General features: G+C 31.2%; 1 protein-coding gene across 1 annotated transcript in view; it reads left to right on the top strand.

Moving 5' to 3' along the window:
- LOC142353119 (uncharacterized) overlaps nt 1-16,387 on the top strand; it is a 51,427-nt gene extending 35,040 nt beyond the window's left edge. The window contains exons 3-5 of the mRNA XM_075405326.1: nt 11,816-12,019; nt 15,685-15,803; nt 16,204-16,387. Of these exons, the coding sequence (XP_075261441.1) occupies nt 11,816-12,019; nt 15,685-15,803; nt 16,204-16,372 (492 nt within the window). The 3' untranslated portion in view covers nt 16,373-16,387. The remainder of the gene's footprint in view (nt 1-11,815; nt 12,020-15,684; nt 15,804-16,203) is intronic.
- The last annotated feature ends 386 nt before the right edge of the window (nt 16,388-16,773 follow it).

The raw sequence follows: 16,773 nt of genomic DNA, 5'->3' as shown, positions 1-16,773 counted from the left end.
TACCACAAAATAGCGAAATCTTGTCAAAAATAAGCAGATTGTAACCAAAATAACAAAATTTTTATCAAATATTTATCTAAAATATATCAAAAATTAGACAATCTTGCAATCATCCGTTTTTCTCTAATTTCTTATCAACTATTCAATTATTTAGTGACCTTAAAACATCAACTTTTGAGATAATCTTTTGTAAAGACGAATCTTCTCAGGTGATCGATATAGTTTTAACGAGTACAAATTTGTCACGAATTTTTTGCTATTGTACAGAATTAATCATTAAAAGTTCAATCATAGTAATTTAACAATTACGTCCTACTATCTTCTCAATTAAGAACAATTACGTGATCATTTTTTGTAAGAGGGCCACTGACCTCTTTGGAACAAAATTTACTCCAACTACGTCATATGATTGCTGCAATTAGGGATACCTATGTATTTTATGGGGTCACTGAACTCATGTGAACAAAAAATAATCCTTACTACTTAAGATATTATTCCTATTTTATCAAAGCATGCACAGCTCACGTGCTTGAAGTCTTACTCATAGTATTGTAATAATTACGTCACTATTGCGTCATAATGATGTCATTTTTGATTGTAGTGCACAAACAAAAAATCAACTCATTGCGCTTATTTTCGTTCTCTTCAACAACTTAGCTATAGTTAGACTTTTTCATTTTTTTGGGAGACAATTTTAATCTCCTTTTCCTACGAACCTAAGTTTTCAGTTATAAACCTTTCAGTGGAGATTTTTCATCTCTAGGATATCTTCCTATTTCCCATTCCAGGTAAGTCACCTCTGTTATAGAATATGAAAACAGACCAAAAAAATAATAATGGGCTATTATAATCATCGTACTCATTCGCAAATAGCATATTATGTCTTCAGAGAGAAAGTTTTTTTCAATATCTGTATTTTCAAATTATTTAGGAGTTCAACCGTCGTCACCTAAAAAAGGCTGGAATAATGAATATCAAATCTGTGAAATTGAACGAAAATCTTAAGGCCCACTTCTTCTTCCCCGATTTCAATGATGATGTGTAGCAATTATAAAGGAGAGGAAGACGTGCTTCGGCTGGGTAGCTGAACCTCCATTCTCCATTCCGAGGCAACTTCTAGTCTTCATTATTGCAATCGAGAATTTGCCAGAAGTCTCTGTTCAATACAAACAGACAACTGTAGACTTCTACGAGAACCACATCGAAAACAAAACTTTACAAGTCTCAGACAACATGGAACTGAGCAGATCAGTCCCTGCACAATTTTGTGATTATGAGTTGTCCTATAGACCAATGTATGAAAATCAATTAGGATTTTTTGAGGAGGAGAGAGAACTTAAATTTCTCTGGTGTGTGTCTGACGAGTATGACAATTTGCAGGAGCACAAACCTGATCGGGATTGTGACGAGTGGGAAAATGGGTCATTGACAGGCAGTATTATCGCAATTATAGAAGAAGAGAACGCACTTAATCCCAAGTTAGACAACAAAGAATCTGACCAGGCAGTCCCTTTTGCGTGTTTTTCTACAGACACTGGACAAGATGCATTGAAAGAAGTACAGGGAGCATCGAGTGTTGAAAATACTTCAATCAAGTCTGCCAGAACCATTCTTAGTACTGTGCTCAATGATTATACAGATTACCACGATCATAATTTATCTAATGAAGCAAGTAAAAACATATCTGAAAAAACTTCCCTCAAATCTGAGCAACCAGCGTCTTGTACACAAAAGTCTGTCAAGAGAAGGGCTCCTGCTGTCAATAACCCTGAAAGAGTGGGAAGTAAAAATTCAGATGGTGATGAAAACGAAGACAACATGTGTCCTCCATCGTGCAAATTGAGACGAGTTGCTGAGTTGTATAGTAACTAAAATAACAGGCTGAGAAGTTATTTCCTGAGGTGACTAATTGACTGTTTAATTTGTAATCTTCTCTTTTTACACTCAGAAAAAGCTGAATTTCATGTATGCTTTTGAATTGATAGTTTGATAATATAATTTATTTGAGTTTTACAAATGCATTTTCGAAATTAACTTTTATTTAAAGTTCAATTTTGAATTAAAATATATGTCAAAAAATGCCTTTTTTTGTAATATCTGTTTTTTCTCTCAAAAATGTTGGTTAACGACGAAAAAGGCTTGTTTTCATAAATTGCTTTTTCAAAAACGCGGGTGTTTTTGGCTTCTGCAATGAACTCCCGGTAGCTGATACTGGATGATGCAAAGCGATTACAGTGACAATTTCGAAGCAAACTCCAGCAGCAATTCTTCCCATCAGAATATTGCAATAAGCGTGCTGCCTTTGATATTAGATTACCTGGTCATTTAAAAGAAGAATTTTCGGCAGAATTTAGGAAATAGATACTCATACAAATCTTTAATTATAGAATTTAGTTTTTTAAAAAAAAAAGATTAAAACCTTTTGCATAATTTTTACTGTTTTGAAAAAAATATTCTTTTACTATCCCATTTTTTTCAAAAAAGTCGTTTTTTTACAAAAGGTTTCTCTTTTCATTTTTCCATTTTTCAGTTTTTTAAATTTTTTTAATGTGAAGTTTTGAATTGAATCATTTTTTTTAAATGAAAATCTTTTTTACTAAAATGATTTTTTTAAAAAAATTGTTGTGTATTACACACTGTTTTTAAACAAAAATGTCAATCTTGATGTTTTTTTTATTTTTTTATTTTTCCTTTTTTTTCGGTTTTTTAATTTTTTTATGTAAAAATTTAAATTTAATTAATTTTGTTTTTGAAAAAACAAAGTTTTTCTAGAATAATTTTTCTTTCAAAAATGCCGTTTTTTACATAAGGTTTTTAACAAAAAATGCAACTTGTGCTGTTTTTTGTTTTTTTATTTTTCCTTTTTTTCTGTTTTTAAATTTTTTTATGTAAAATTTTAAATTTTTTTTCGAAAAATTTTGTTTTATTAAAAAAAATTTCTTTCAAAAATGCCGTTTTTTACATAAGGTTTTTTAAAAAAAATGCAACTTGTGTTGTTTTTTATTTTTCTATTTTTCCTTTTTTCTGTTTTTGAATTTTTTACTGTAAAACATGAAATTCAATTAATTTCTTTTTTGAAAAAACAAGTTTTACTAGAATAATTTTTTTTTCAAAAATGTCGTTTTTTACATAAGGTTTTTAACAAAAAATGCATTTTGTGTTGTTTTTTGTTTTTCCTTTTTTCTGTTTTTGAATTTTTTAATGTAAAATTTTAATTTTAAATAATTTTTTTTGAGAAAACAATATTTACTAGAATAATTTTTCTCTCAAAAAAGCCGTTTTTTACATAAGGTTTTTAACAAAAAAAGCAACTTGTGTTGTTTTTTTATTTTTCTATTTTTCCTTTTTTTCTGCTTTCGAATTTTTTTATGTAAAATTTAATTTTTTTTGAACAAACAAGTTTTACTAGAATAATTTTTCTTTCAAAAATGTCGTTTTTTACATAAAGATTTTACCAAAAAATGCTATTTTTGTTTTTTATTTTTCTATTTTTTCAGTTTTTGAATTTTTTAAAAAATTTTTATTGAATTATTTTTTTTCTTAAAAAATGCTGTTTTCTAAAACATTTTTTTTCAAAATGCCGTTTTTTACATTATGTATTTAACAAAAAATGTGAATTTTGTTGTTTTTTACTTTTCTGTTTTACCTTTTTTCATTTTGGAAGTTTTTTTTGTAAAATTTTCAATTTAATTTTTTTTTGAAAAAATATTGTTTTAGTAAAACAATTTTTTTTCCAAATGTCGATTTTCGCATAATATTTTCAATAAAAATTGTAAGTTTGATGTTTTTTCTTATTCTATTTTTCAATTTTTCAGCTCTTGATGTTTTTTGCAATTTCTTTAGCAAAGCAGAAAATTGTAAAAATCAATGTATTACAATTTTTACAAAAATCAATTATTTAGTACAATTATTTATTACAAATAATACACTTATTAATAAAGTTTGCGGAAATCTATAACAAATCAAATTTTTGATGACAAGCATATTTGTTTTAATTTTTCATTTTAAACAATTACATTTTTATTGATATCATGTTCTTCTTGAGAAATTCCGATTTATTCATCGTCTCATGATAAACATATTTCAGACTAAACCCCGGGGTACCGGTGTCGCGTGGTGACATCTCTGGATGTTGTTCGGAAATAAAAGATCTTTGGGCGCGCAGAGCGCGCCTCGCGGCAGAGCCGCGATCAGCGATCTTTTATTTCCGAACAACATCCAGAGATGCACGCTAGGGACGCTTGACGCCAGTAATTGTCACCACGCGACACTGGTACCCCGGGGTTTATTCTGAATTATGTTTATCATGAGACGACGAATAAATCGGAATTTCTCAAGAAGAACATGATATCAATAAAAATATAATTGTTTAAAATGGAAAATTAGAACAAATATGGTTGTCATCAAAAGCTTGATTTGTTATAGATTTCCGCAAACTTTAATAATAAGTGTATTAATTTGTAGTAAATAATTGTACTAAATAATTGATTTTTGTAAAAATTGTAATACATTGATTTTTACAATTTTCTGCTTTGCTAAAGAAATTGCAAAAAACATCAAGAGCTGAAAAATTGAAAAATAGAAAAAGAAAAAACATCAAACTTACATTTTTTATTGAAAATATTATGCGAAAAACGACATTTGGAAAAAAATTGTTTTACTAAAACAATATTTTTTCAAAAAAAAATTAAATTAAAAATTTTACAAAAAAAACTTGCAAAACTGAAAAAAGGTAAAACAGAAAAGTAAAAAACAACAAAGTTCACATTTATTGTTAAATACATAATCTAAAAAACGGCATTTTTGAAAAAAAACGTTTTAGAAAACAACATTTTTTAAGAAAAAAAAATAATTCAATAAAAAATTTTTAAAAAAATTCAAAAACTGAAAAAATAGAAAAAAAAACAAAAATAGCATTTTTTGGTAAAAACTTTATGTAAAAAACGACATTTTTGAAAGAAAAGTTATTCTAGTAAAACTTGTTTGTTCAAAAAAAATTAAATTTTACATAAAAAAATTCGAAAGCAGAAAAAAAGGAAAGCAGAAAAAAAGGAAAAATAGAAAATTAAAAAAACAACACAAGTTGCATTTTTTGTTAAAAACCTTATGTAAAAAACGGCTTTTTTGAGAGAAAAATTATTCTAGTAAAACTTGTTTTTTGAAAAAAAAATTATTTAAAGTTAAAATTTTACATTAAAAAATTCAAAAACAGAAAAAAGGAAAAACGAAAAAACAACACAAGTTGCATATTTTGTTTAAAACCTTATGTAAAAAACGGCATTTTTGAAAAAAAAAATTATTCTAGAAAAACTTGTTTTTTCAAAAAGGAAATTAATTAAATTTCATATTTTACATTAAAAATTGAAAAACAGAAAAAAGGAAAAATAGAAAAATAAAAAACAACACAAGTTGCATTTTTTGTTAAAAACCTTATGTAAAAAAACGGCATTTTTGAAAGAAATTTTTTTTAATAAAACAAAATTTTTCGAAAAAAAAAATTTAAAAATTTACATAAAAAAATTCAAAAACAGAAAAAAGGAAAAACAAAAAACAACACATGTTGCATTTTTTCTTAAAAACCTTATGTAAAAAACGACATTTTTGAAAAAAAAATTATTCTAGTAAAACTTGTTTTTTGAAAAAGGAAATTAATTGAATTTCATATTTTACATTAAAAAATTCAAAAACAGAAAAAAGGAAAAACAAAAAACAACACAAGTTGCATTTTTTCTTAAAAACCTTATGTAAAAAACAAAATTTTTGAAAAAAAAAATTATTCTAGTAAAACTTGTTTTTTGAAAAAGGAAATTAATTGAATTTCATATTTTACATTAAAAAATTCAAAAACAGAAAAAAGGAAAAATAGAAAAATAAAAAACAACACAAGTTGCATATTTTGTTTAAAACCTTATGTAAAAAACGGCATTTTTGAAAAAAAAAATTATTCTAGTAAAATTTGTTTTTTCAAAAAGGAAATTAATTAAATTTCATATTTTACATTAAAAAATTGAAAAACAGAAAAAAGGAAAAATAAAAAAATAAAAAACAGCACAAGTTGCATTTTTTGTTAAAAACCTTATGTAAAACACGGCATTTTTGAAAGAAATTTTTTTTAATAAAACAAAATTTTTCGAAAAAAAAATTTAAAATTTTACATAAAAAAATTCAAAAACAGAAAAAAAGGAAAAATAAAAAAACAAAAAACAGCACAAGTTGCATTTTTTGTTAAAAATCTTATGTAAAAAACGGCATTTTTGAAAGAAAAATTATTCTAGTAAAACTTTGTTTTTTTTAAAAGCAAAATTAATTAAATTTAAACTTTTACATTAAAAAAATAAAAAACAGAAAAAAAGGAAAAACAAAAAAATAAAAAACATCAAGATTTACATTTTTGTTTAAAAACAGTGTGTAAAACACAACAATTTTTTTAAAAAAATCATTTTAGTAAAAAAGATTTTCATTTAAAAAAAATGATTCAATTCAAAACTTCACATTAAAAAAATTTAAAAAACTGACAAATGGAAAAATGAAAAGAGAAACCTTTTGTAAAAAAAACGACTTTTTTGAAAAAAATGGGATAGTAAAAGAATATTTTTTCTGAAAACAGTAAAAATTATGCAAAAGGTTTTAATCTTTTTTTAAAAAAACTAAATTCTATATTTAAAGATTTGTATGAGTATCTATTTCTAAAAATTCCTGCCAAAAATTCTTCTTTTAAATGACCAGGTAATCTATTATCAAAGGCAGCACGCTTATTGCAATATTCTGATGAGAAGAATTGCTGCTGGAGTTTGCTTCGAATTTGTCACTGTAATCGTTTTGCATCATCCAGTATCAGCTGCCGGGAGTTCATTGCAGAAGCCAAAAAAACCCGCGTTTTTGAAAAAACAATTTATGAAAACAAGCCTTTTTCGTCGTTAACCGCCATTTTTGAGAAAAAAAAACAGATATTATAAAAACAGGCTTTTTTTGACATATATTTTAATTCAAAATTGAACTTTAAATAAAAGTTAATTTCGAAAATGCATTTGTAAAACTCAAATAAATTATATTATCAGACTATCAATTCAAAAGCATACATGAAATTCAGCTTTTAAAAAGAGAAGATTACAAATTAAACAGTCAATTAGTCACCTCAGGAAATAATAGTCTTTGGATCTGAAATTATAACGGAAATACAAACAGATAATCAGTCAAAGAAATAACTTCTCAGCCTGTTATTTTAGTTACTATACAACTCAGCAGCTCGTCTCAATTTGCACGATGGAAGACACATGTTGTCTTCGTTTTCATCACCATCTGAATTTTTACTTCCCACTTTTTCAGGGTTATTGACAGCAGGAGCCCTTCTCTTGACAGACTTTTGTGTACAAGACGCTGGTTGCTCAGATTTGAGGGAAGTTTTTTCAGATATTTTTTCACTTGCTTCATTAGATAAAATATGATCTTGGTAATCTGTATAATCATTGAGTACAGTACTAAAGATGGTTCTGGCAGACTTGATTGAAGTATTTTCAACACTCGATGCTCCCTGTACTTCTTTCAATGCATCTTGTCCAGTGTCTGTAGAAAAACACGCAAAAGGGACTGCCTGGTCAGATTTTTTGTTGTCTAACTTGGGATCAAGTGCGTTCTCTTCTTCTATAATTGCGATATTACTCCCTGTCAATGACCCATTTTCCCACTCGTCAGAATCCCGATCAGGTTTCTGCTCCTGCAAATTGTCATACTCGTCAGACACACACCAGAGAAACTTAAGTTCTCTCTCCTCCTCAGAAAATCCTAATTGACTTTCATACATTGGTCTATAGGACAACTCATAATCACAAAATTGTGCACGGACTGATCTGCTCAATTCCATGTTGTCTGAGACTTGTAAGTTTTCTTTTCGATGTGGCTCTCGTAGAAGTATACAGTTGTCTGTTTGTATGGAACAGAGACTTCTGGCAAATTCTCGATTGCAATAATGAAGACTAGAAGCTGCCTCGGAATGGAGAATGGAGGTTCAGCTACCCAGCCGAAGCAAGTCTTCCTCTCCTTTATAATTGCTACATCATCATTGAAATCGGGGAAGAAGAAGTGGGCCTTAAGATTTTCGTTCAATTTCACAGATTTGATATTCATTATTCCAGCTTTTTTTAGGTGACGACGGTTGAACTCCTAAATAATTTGAAAATACAGATATTGAAAAAAACTTTCTCTCTGAAGACATAATATGCTATTTGCGAATGAGTACGATGATTATAATAGCCCATTATTATTTTTTTGGTCTGTTTTCATATTCTATAACAAAGGTGACTTACCTGGAATGGGAAATAGGAAGATATCCTAGAGATGAAAAATCTCCACTGAAAGGTTTATAACTGAAAACTTAGGTTCGTAGGAAAAGGAGATTAAAATTGTCTCCGAAAAAAATTGAAAAAGTCTAACTATAGATAAGTTGTTGAAGAGAACAAAAATAAGCGCAATGAATTGAATTTTTGTTTGTGCACTACAACAAAAAATGACATCATAATGACGCAATAGTGACGTAATGATTACAATACTATGAGTAAGACTTCAAGCACGTGAGCTGTGCATGCTTTGATAAAATAGGAATAATATCCTTAGTAGTAAGGATTATTTTTTGTTCACATGAGTTCAGTGACCCCATACAATACATAGGTATCCCTAATTGCAGCAATCATATGACGTAGCTGGAGTAAATTTTGTTCCAAAGAGGTCAGTGGCCCTCTTACAAAAAATGATCACGTAATTGTTCTTAATTGAGAAGATAGTAGGACGTAATTGTTAAATTACTATGATTGAACTTTTAACGATTAATTCTGTACAATAGCAAAAAATTCGTGACAAATTTGTACTCATTAAACTATATCGATCACCTGAGAAGATTCGTCTTTACAAAAGATTATCTCAAAAGTTGATGTCTTAAGGTCACTAAATAATTGAATTGTTGATAAGAAATTAGAGAAAAACGGATGATTGCAAAACTGTCTAATTTTTGATATATTTTAGATAAATATTTGATAAAATTTTGTTATTTTGGTTACAATTTGGTTATTTTTGACAAAATTTCGCTATTTTGTGGTAAAAATGGGTATTTTTGGCAAGACTTGTGTCTCTGTGTGGCAAATGTTGGGATATTTTTAATAGAACTGGGTTCCGTTTCGCAGGAATTAGGTATTTTTGGCAAAAATTTTGTAGATTTTGGTAATAAATGAGTATTTTTGCTATGAATTGTGTAACTCATGACTAGAAACAGATATTCTTGGGGTAGAATTGTTTTTTTTTGGCAACAGTTTGATATTTTTTGGGTAAAATTTGGATGTTTTTGACAATAATTGCATATTTTGAGCCACGAATTGGGTGTTTTTCACCAGGACCTGGGATCTGTTGGCAATAGTTGGGAATTTTTCACAATAATGGAGTGTTTGTTTTTCAATAATTTGGAGTTTTTGGCCAAGAATTGGGTTTTTTGGCAATAATTGGGTAATTTTTGGCAATAATTGGGTATTTTTTGACAACGATTGGCTATTTTTGGACAAGAATTGGCTGTTTTTTGGCAAGAATTGGGTATTTTGTGCCAAGAATTTGGTATTTTTTGGTATGAAATGGGTTTTTTCATTTTTTTCAAGAATAGGGTATTTTTTACAAGAATTGAGTATTTTTTACCGAAAACTTTTTTTGGTTTCAAGTTTCAGAATCTAAAACAAATACAAATTTGTCCTCTTTTCACGACTTTTAAATTATGTCCATTGGACTCTGCGTTAAAAATTACGCTATAAAGATGTACTGTAACAAACAATTCCAAAAAAAATAATTTGAGGTTTCAGGTTTCAGAAGCTGAAACTTCAGAAAAAAACCAAAAAGTGTAACTTCTAGGAGTTAAAGAAGTCACTATCAAATGCTTTGTTTAAGAACAACATATAGAGAGTTGATATAGCATACCATTCTCGATAAAACTATTTTGTAGTTTGAGGTTTGAGAAACTAAAACTACAAAAAACCCAAACCCATAATCTATAATTGACCGTGAAATTACCACCATTGAACTTCACTTTGAAAAATACCCTCTAAAGTTGTACTGTAGTATACATTTTCGACCAAAAAAAAGTTTTTAGTTTGAGGTTTCAGAATCTGAAACTACGAAAAAAAACAAATTTTCAGTGATGGTTTTCTGTGTTTTAGTAATTTTCATTGAAATCTGTGTAAAAAAATTTCAACCGATTATTAGAACAACTTTATAAACAATTTTTTTAACGGTTTCGGGTTTTTGAAACTGAAACTACCGAGAAAAAAACAGAAACTACCAAAAGAAAATGCCAAAAAAATCGGTTTCTTGCATACTTTCACATCATGAGTAAAAAAATTGAAAAAAAAAATTAAATTTTCAAAAAAACTTTTAAGAAGCTTTTGCGAAAAACCTCCAATAATTTGAAATTATTGAAAACAAAACTTCATTAATAATCGAAAATTAAAAAAAAAAGTTGATAATCGAAAAAAAGTTATGCGTAAATGAAAAGTTTGAAAGTAAAAGTTCTGCAGATGAATTTTATTAAGTAGATAAGATTAGCTGAAGTGCATTAGAGCGGATGAATTTCCCTGGGGTAATTAAGATAATTACCCCTGGGTAATTACGATAAGATGACAAGTCTATTGTTCTCACTCTCTTTTTTAGGTACGTCTTTGGAAAATTGATGAAAATAGTCTATAGGTAATCTTTATACATAGGTACCTCTTTTTACCCCCCCCCCCCCTGTCTTGCTTAGCCTCTACTACTTTATCCACTGAACACCATCCCAGACCAAAATGAACTCGAGTAAGACCCAAATAAGAGCATTTCAACTGTAGGCCATACTCTGCAGCTGGTGTGCACTAGGGTTGGGCGTGATCAGGGGCTATTTCGGGTTGTGACTTCAACATCCCTAGTTTAACCTTAATGTCAAATTTGCAATTTTTTATTTAAAAAAAATTGCAAAATTTGTAAAATAATGCATTAATTTTACAAATATTTGCAAATAGGTCTGAATATTTTTGTCCCTAATCGCTATTAGTTGGCCTTGTAGAGTGATTTGACCACACATATCGTTTACAAGTTGTACTTTAAACATTTTTCAGTTAAATTAAGCAATCTCAGAGAAAAGGTTGGAAACTCAACCCACATTGCTAAATTAAACAGAGCTCGACCGGAACGAACTCGGGCAATCATTTTGCAAACTTAACATTATCTTGCAAAATTTTGCGAAGAGATAATTTGCATTAGTTTTGAACTAGCGCTGTGCGAGCTCACTCATTGATTTTCAGCATTGAATTGAATTTTGGTCAAATGATGCAATTTTGACGCTTCGAATCTTTCGTGGACAAGGGTTCCAATTTCTTCACTATTTGAAGTTGAATTTACGTCGTTTGCAATTCGGCACCTGTCGGACAATCAATGGAATAACGTTGAATAATTAAATATTGAAATAATGATCTATTGTAAATTGGTATAATGTTGCATTATATTCTGTCGTATTTTAGCTCCTCAGAATTGAAAACTCGAAGTGACGATACACGCTCCAACAAGAAAAAAAAACACAGTCATACCCTTTTTTATGTTCATTTTTCTAACGAGAATTTGTTTTTCAGCTACCGGAAAAATGAGACTAAATATAGGGCAACGTCTAATTTTTTTTATATAAGCTGAAAAAAACCGTTTTTGAAAAAACGGAACATAAAAAAAGATTTTTCTTGTCGCAGGGTACCCTCAGTTCGATTTTTCAACGCATTTTTCCAAATCTTTTGAAAATTTTGGAAAAAATTTGCTTCTTTTTCAGCAATTAGAGGAGATAGTGTTGAGTGGGAACATGATCAGCTACATTGAGGCGGAGACATTTGCGGGTTTGCCCAACTTACAGACTGTGAATCTGGTTGACAACCTTCTCACTGAGATAGACGAGAGACCTTTCTGGAGGGCACAGTTTGAGAGTATGATGCTCATGGTCGATGGGAATCCGTGGTACTGCGATGAAGATCTGAAGGTGCGGGTACAGTCATCCTCGGTTTTCGCACCAAACATTTTTTTTAAAAAAAACATTTTTTGAGCTAAAAAGACCTGATTTGATATGTGAGTGTGTGTGTGTGTGTGTGCGCGTGCGTGCGTGCGTGCGTGTGTGTGTGTGTGTGTGTGTGTGTTAGAGAGAGAGAGAGAGAGAGAGAGAGAGAGAGAGAGAGAGAGAGTATTTGCCTGGACTTGACATCAAGTCTAAACCAGCATTGATTCCGTGAAATTGCACGTCTTGGATAAAAACTGTATCAAAGCTCCGATCATGTCAATTTTTAGACTTGGCATGTCTTGAATCGAATCGTAGTCTTAGACAAGATTTGACCCGTCTTACAGTCAAGTTCTGTGACATGTTTTTACAGTTATTTGATTTCCTCAACGCAATAACGAAATACAAAGCAATCAGCAATCATTTGAATCGAGATGGTTTCAAAAATCTCCGAAGTGAACGGAGAAACGCAAGAATTTCCAAGAACTTCTACAGAAATTACTGGTAAAGATAAAAAAAATTCCATTCACAACGGATCGATTTTACTCCATTTCGAATCCACTAATTTTGCTGAATGTGATAAAAGTCAGCTCTAATTGAAAAGGTGTCACATTTGGTTAAAATTCCTTGCCTGTTTTTCAGATATCTTGGTAAAATTATACTAATTAAGAAAAAATTCATAATATTTTGCTGCTAATTTTGTTGAGTTGCACAAATTCATGATATTTTTACTGTGGTACGGAAGTACCCGTCAGGAACTGAAACCAAGACTCATCTACTATTATAAACACTACTAACAACCATATATTATTAAACAATCAACCCATTCGGGAATCTGTTCAAACTTTAGTTCATTTTATTCAGTCTCAATCACTTGATGACTCAATTCTGTTGTACGCAGTAAACTTTCTATCACTTGTCTTAACACCTCTGTAAATTCTAACATCTGTACACAGCGATGACAGGTATTGTCTGGTCTCGCCTTTATCTCTCTAAGCCGTGAACTTATTCACCGCTTTTGCCTGAATCGTGAACGAAAATAGTTGAATTGCGAGAGGTTTGGAACTGCTCTTTTATTCATCTTGACATGGCGCAGTCAGCAATAGCTAAATCCCCAATAGGGGTAACATTATATTGGGACAACGGACCACAACCAAATATAGTGTTTTGGAACTGCTCTTTTATTCATCTTGACATGGCGCATTTCCAGACAAACACAACAAGCCGCCACCAAGCCAACCAAGAAAGACACCACAACGAAACAAAAACAAAAACAAAGGAAGGGCAAAGCAGGAAGCCCCAGAAGAAAAGCACAACAGCCCACAAAAAGAACAAACGTTTCACAATTCGAAGCTAAATCAAAACAGGCAGCACTAGCCCAGTCGAAACTCGAACAAGCGAAACGAAGGCAACAACGATACTCCTCCATCGTAAGCACTGATCTGAACAGGTGGAACAACTCGGATACGGTAGAAGTCATCAATCTAGTATCGGACTCGCCACAACAAAGCCCGATAACAATCGTCACCTCAAGTTCGCCGAAAGACTTTATGCACACACCTAACAAAGGCCGAGGATCCGTCGAGCGAATTGTGCAAAAACTACCCATAAACAAAGACAACATGAAAGAAACTCCATCCGCACCCGTTCGGAACATAGAGCAGCTTACACAACAAACACAAAACATAAGCACGGAACCCACCCGGGCCATTCAACAACAACAGCAACCAACCATTACACAGATCAGCCCCAACATAGATGACGAGGTACCGGTCACCATCCTAATAGAGTCGGACAGCGACCACAACATCATGCCAGAGGAACCACTAACAGCGTCAATGACTGCAGCACAAGAACCCCCACCCACGGAACCCACAAGGATAGCAGACAAAGATACTAATATCTCCATAGAGCACTCACTGTCTGACGACGAGAGTAGCAGGAACCCGGATCAAAGTGATAGCCCGCAGTCGAGCTACAGCACGGCCCCTTCGGAAATCCCGCACCGCGCAACCCTAGAACAGAGCCCCATTTCATCATTGGACCCAGAAGACGTTGACCATCTCAAATATATTTTCGACATATAAATGCCGAAAAATTGAAAAAGGGGGAGTGTGGTACGGAAGTACCCGTCAGGAACTGAAACCAAGACTCATCTACTATTATAAACACTACTAACACCCATATATTATTATGATATCAACCCATTCGGGAATCTGTTCAAACTTTAGTTCATTTTATTCAGTCTCAATCACTTGATGACTCAATTCCGTTGTACGCAGTAAACTTTCTATCACTTGTCTTAACACCTCTGTAAATTCTAACATCTGTACACAGCGATGACATGTATTGTCTGGTCTCGCCTTTATCTCTCTAAGCCATGAACTTATTCACCGCTTTTTGCCTAAATCGTGAACGAAAATAGTTGAATTGCGAGAGTTTTGGAACTGCTCTTTTATTCATCTTGACATTTACTATAGTCAATATTTATCGTCATTCAAGACTTGTTATTCAAGACTTGCTAAGTAGCGGAAAAATTTGACAACGACTTGACAAGTGTTGTCCGAGTCTCGACAAGTCTTTGAAAATTTCGAGACTTGAAACAAGACTTTATCAGCAAGATATGTTGACCCCTGACGTGCATTTCATCGCAGAATTACTGATCAAGACCTGCAATTCGTTCTGGCTGTTTGTGTGCTTGGTGGTGGGGGGGATGGGCGGTAGAAGCGAGTTGCGGCAAAATTTGTTTTTGGGTTGCCCCCACTTACTGGGTGTTTTCAGCCATGCAAAGATACCTTCCCTACAGAACTTGCAGACACAATGTGAAATAATGTCATTTTCAACAATTTCCAGAAGTTGGCGTCTTTTTACTGCTCTTACTTATTGGTCTCACTGACAACGAAAAGCTTCCAAACTAAAAAGGTAGTAAGATTAGTAACTAAATTTGTGAACACTAAAAAAGACTAATGGAACAATAATTGCACTGTGTTTCTGTCTCAAATGACTAGTTTACATCGTGAAAATGAATCTTGTCTCATCAAATTATTTGCTTTTAAAATGAAGCATCAGATTTTTTTTGGAAAGTCCTAAACATTTCAATTTTAGTGAAATGCTTCGTATAATTTCAAGTTAATTAAAGTTTGTATCTGAATTTCAGCGATGAGAAACATTGCGTCCACGGTCGGTTCCAAATTGCTTGCTAAAGTTGAAGTTTTTATCGATCCAACAAATTCTTTCCTAAATAAAACGCTATTCAACATTTTTTTTGTTAATTTGTCTTTTAAAGGAAACAATGCAGAAATTTCAAATTTGCCTGTTATCTTTTATACAGATCTCTGCTTATTTTTCTTTAGTGGTTTTTTAAAGTCATATATACCCTCAAATCATCTGTTCATCTCAATATTGGAGTTTTGTTCTTTCTATTCTTAAATGAAGAATCTTGATGAGCTGTCATTGGACTCCATTATTTTTTGCTTTTTATATACACGGGGATATATTGACAGAAGTCAATCAGGACCTCTTATAGTTTTTTAGACTCAATTTACAAGATGAAATCCCTGTGGGTTCCGAATCTGTTTTTCTATATAGTTCAAAACCACAAGATATCAGTCATCCATTCTGTATTCTGATTTGTTTGCTAATGTTATTTTTAGGAGACAGTGGAGGCGATAGAGGGCAAAGTGACGTTTATTGGGCTGACTTGCAGAGGAGGTTTTATCAGAGGCATAAGAGGCACAATAGTGGGGAGGGAGTTCGAAGACATACGAGACAGGTACTCGAGACACCTTCTAATTGTAACTATTCAAACTTCTTCCGAACAAACACCATTGTTATTCAAAATATGTTTTTCAATGTCAAACTCAAAACAAACTTTATTTTTTTTTCGAAAAAAGAGATCACGATAGATGTCAAGAGTAGCTGAGAACCATAAGATAATCTGAATGGGAGAAAATTTGAGACAAAAAACGTGTTTTAAGTAAAAATTTTATTCTAATTTAAAAAATTTAGTAAAAATATGTTTGAATTGAGAAAAAAATGAGCAAAAAATATGCATTTTGAGCAATCAAATTGAAAAAAGCATTTTGAGTAACAAATATTGATTAAGAATGGTGTTTTGATTCCAAAAATTATTGAGTGAAAAAGTCTTTTGAATAAAAGAAGAAATGTTACAGAATCGAGAATGACTTCGAGAGCTGGGAGATAGCATTGATAGTGTCTGGATGTTTCGCAGCAGTGGTGCTTGTAGCTCTCATTGGGTACACAGTGTACGTGTGTAAGTACAAGAATGAAGGGGAGGAGGCAGATCTGGTTCAAAGGGAATTTGGATTACAAGGTGAGTAAGTTTGAACAATTTCTTCACAGTAGATACATTGAATCGATTAAATCTTATTTTTATATACAAGAACACATTCGAACTGGCCTCAGTATAAATTATATAAAACACTATAGCAAATGATGATTGGTCATTTTATAATTTTTGACATCAGTATTAATGTAATTAAATAACCTAACAACTTTACCGAATAATAATCATGTTTCCCTTGGAAAAATTTATGTTTGAAATTTATGCATAAATCTCCTAATAAACATATGGAAACAGAAGAAAAACAATTTATTATAATTGTTAGTGTGCAATTTGTTGTGATTATTTTTCTATTTATTGCAAATATATGTAAGATGAGCGTCATCTAGCCGAGAAGAGGTACAATTTTTGAAGTAAAACGCAAAATTTTGAGATGAAG

The sequence above is a fragment of the Convolutriloba macropyga genome, chromosome 14, assembly GCF_964194025.1.
Source record: "Convolutriloba macropyga chromosome 14, txConMacr16.3, whole genome shotgun sequence".
Classification (NCBI taxonomy): domain Eukaryota; kingdom Metazoa; phylum Xenacoelomorpha; order Acoela; family Convolutidae; genus Convolutriloba; species Convolutriloba macropyga.
This window is presented reverse-complemented; position numbering and strand designations above follow the sequence as displayed.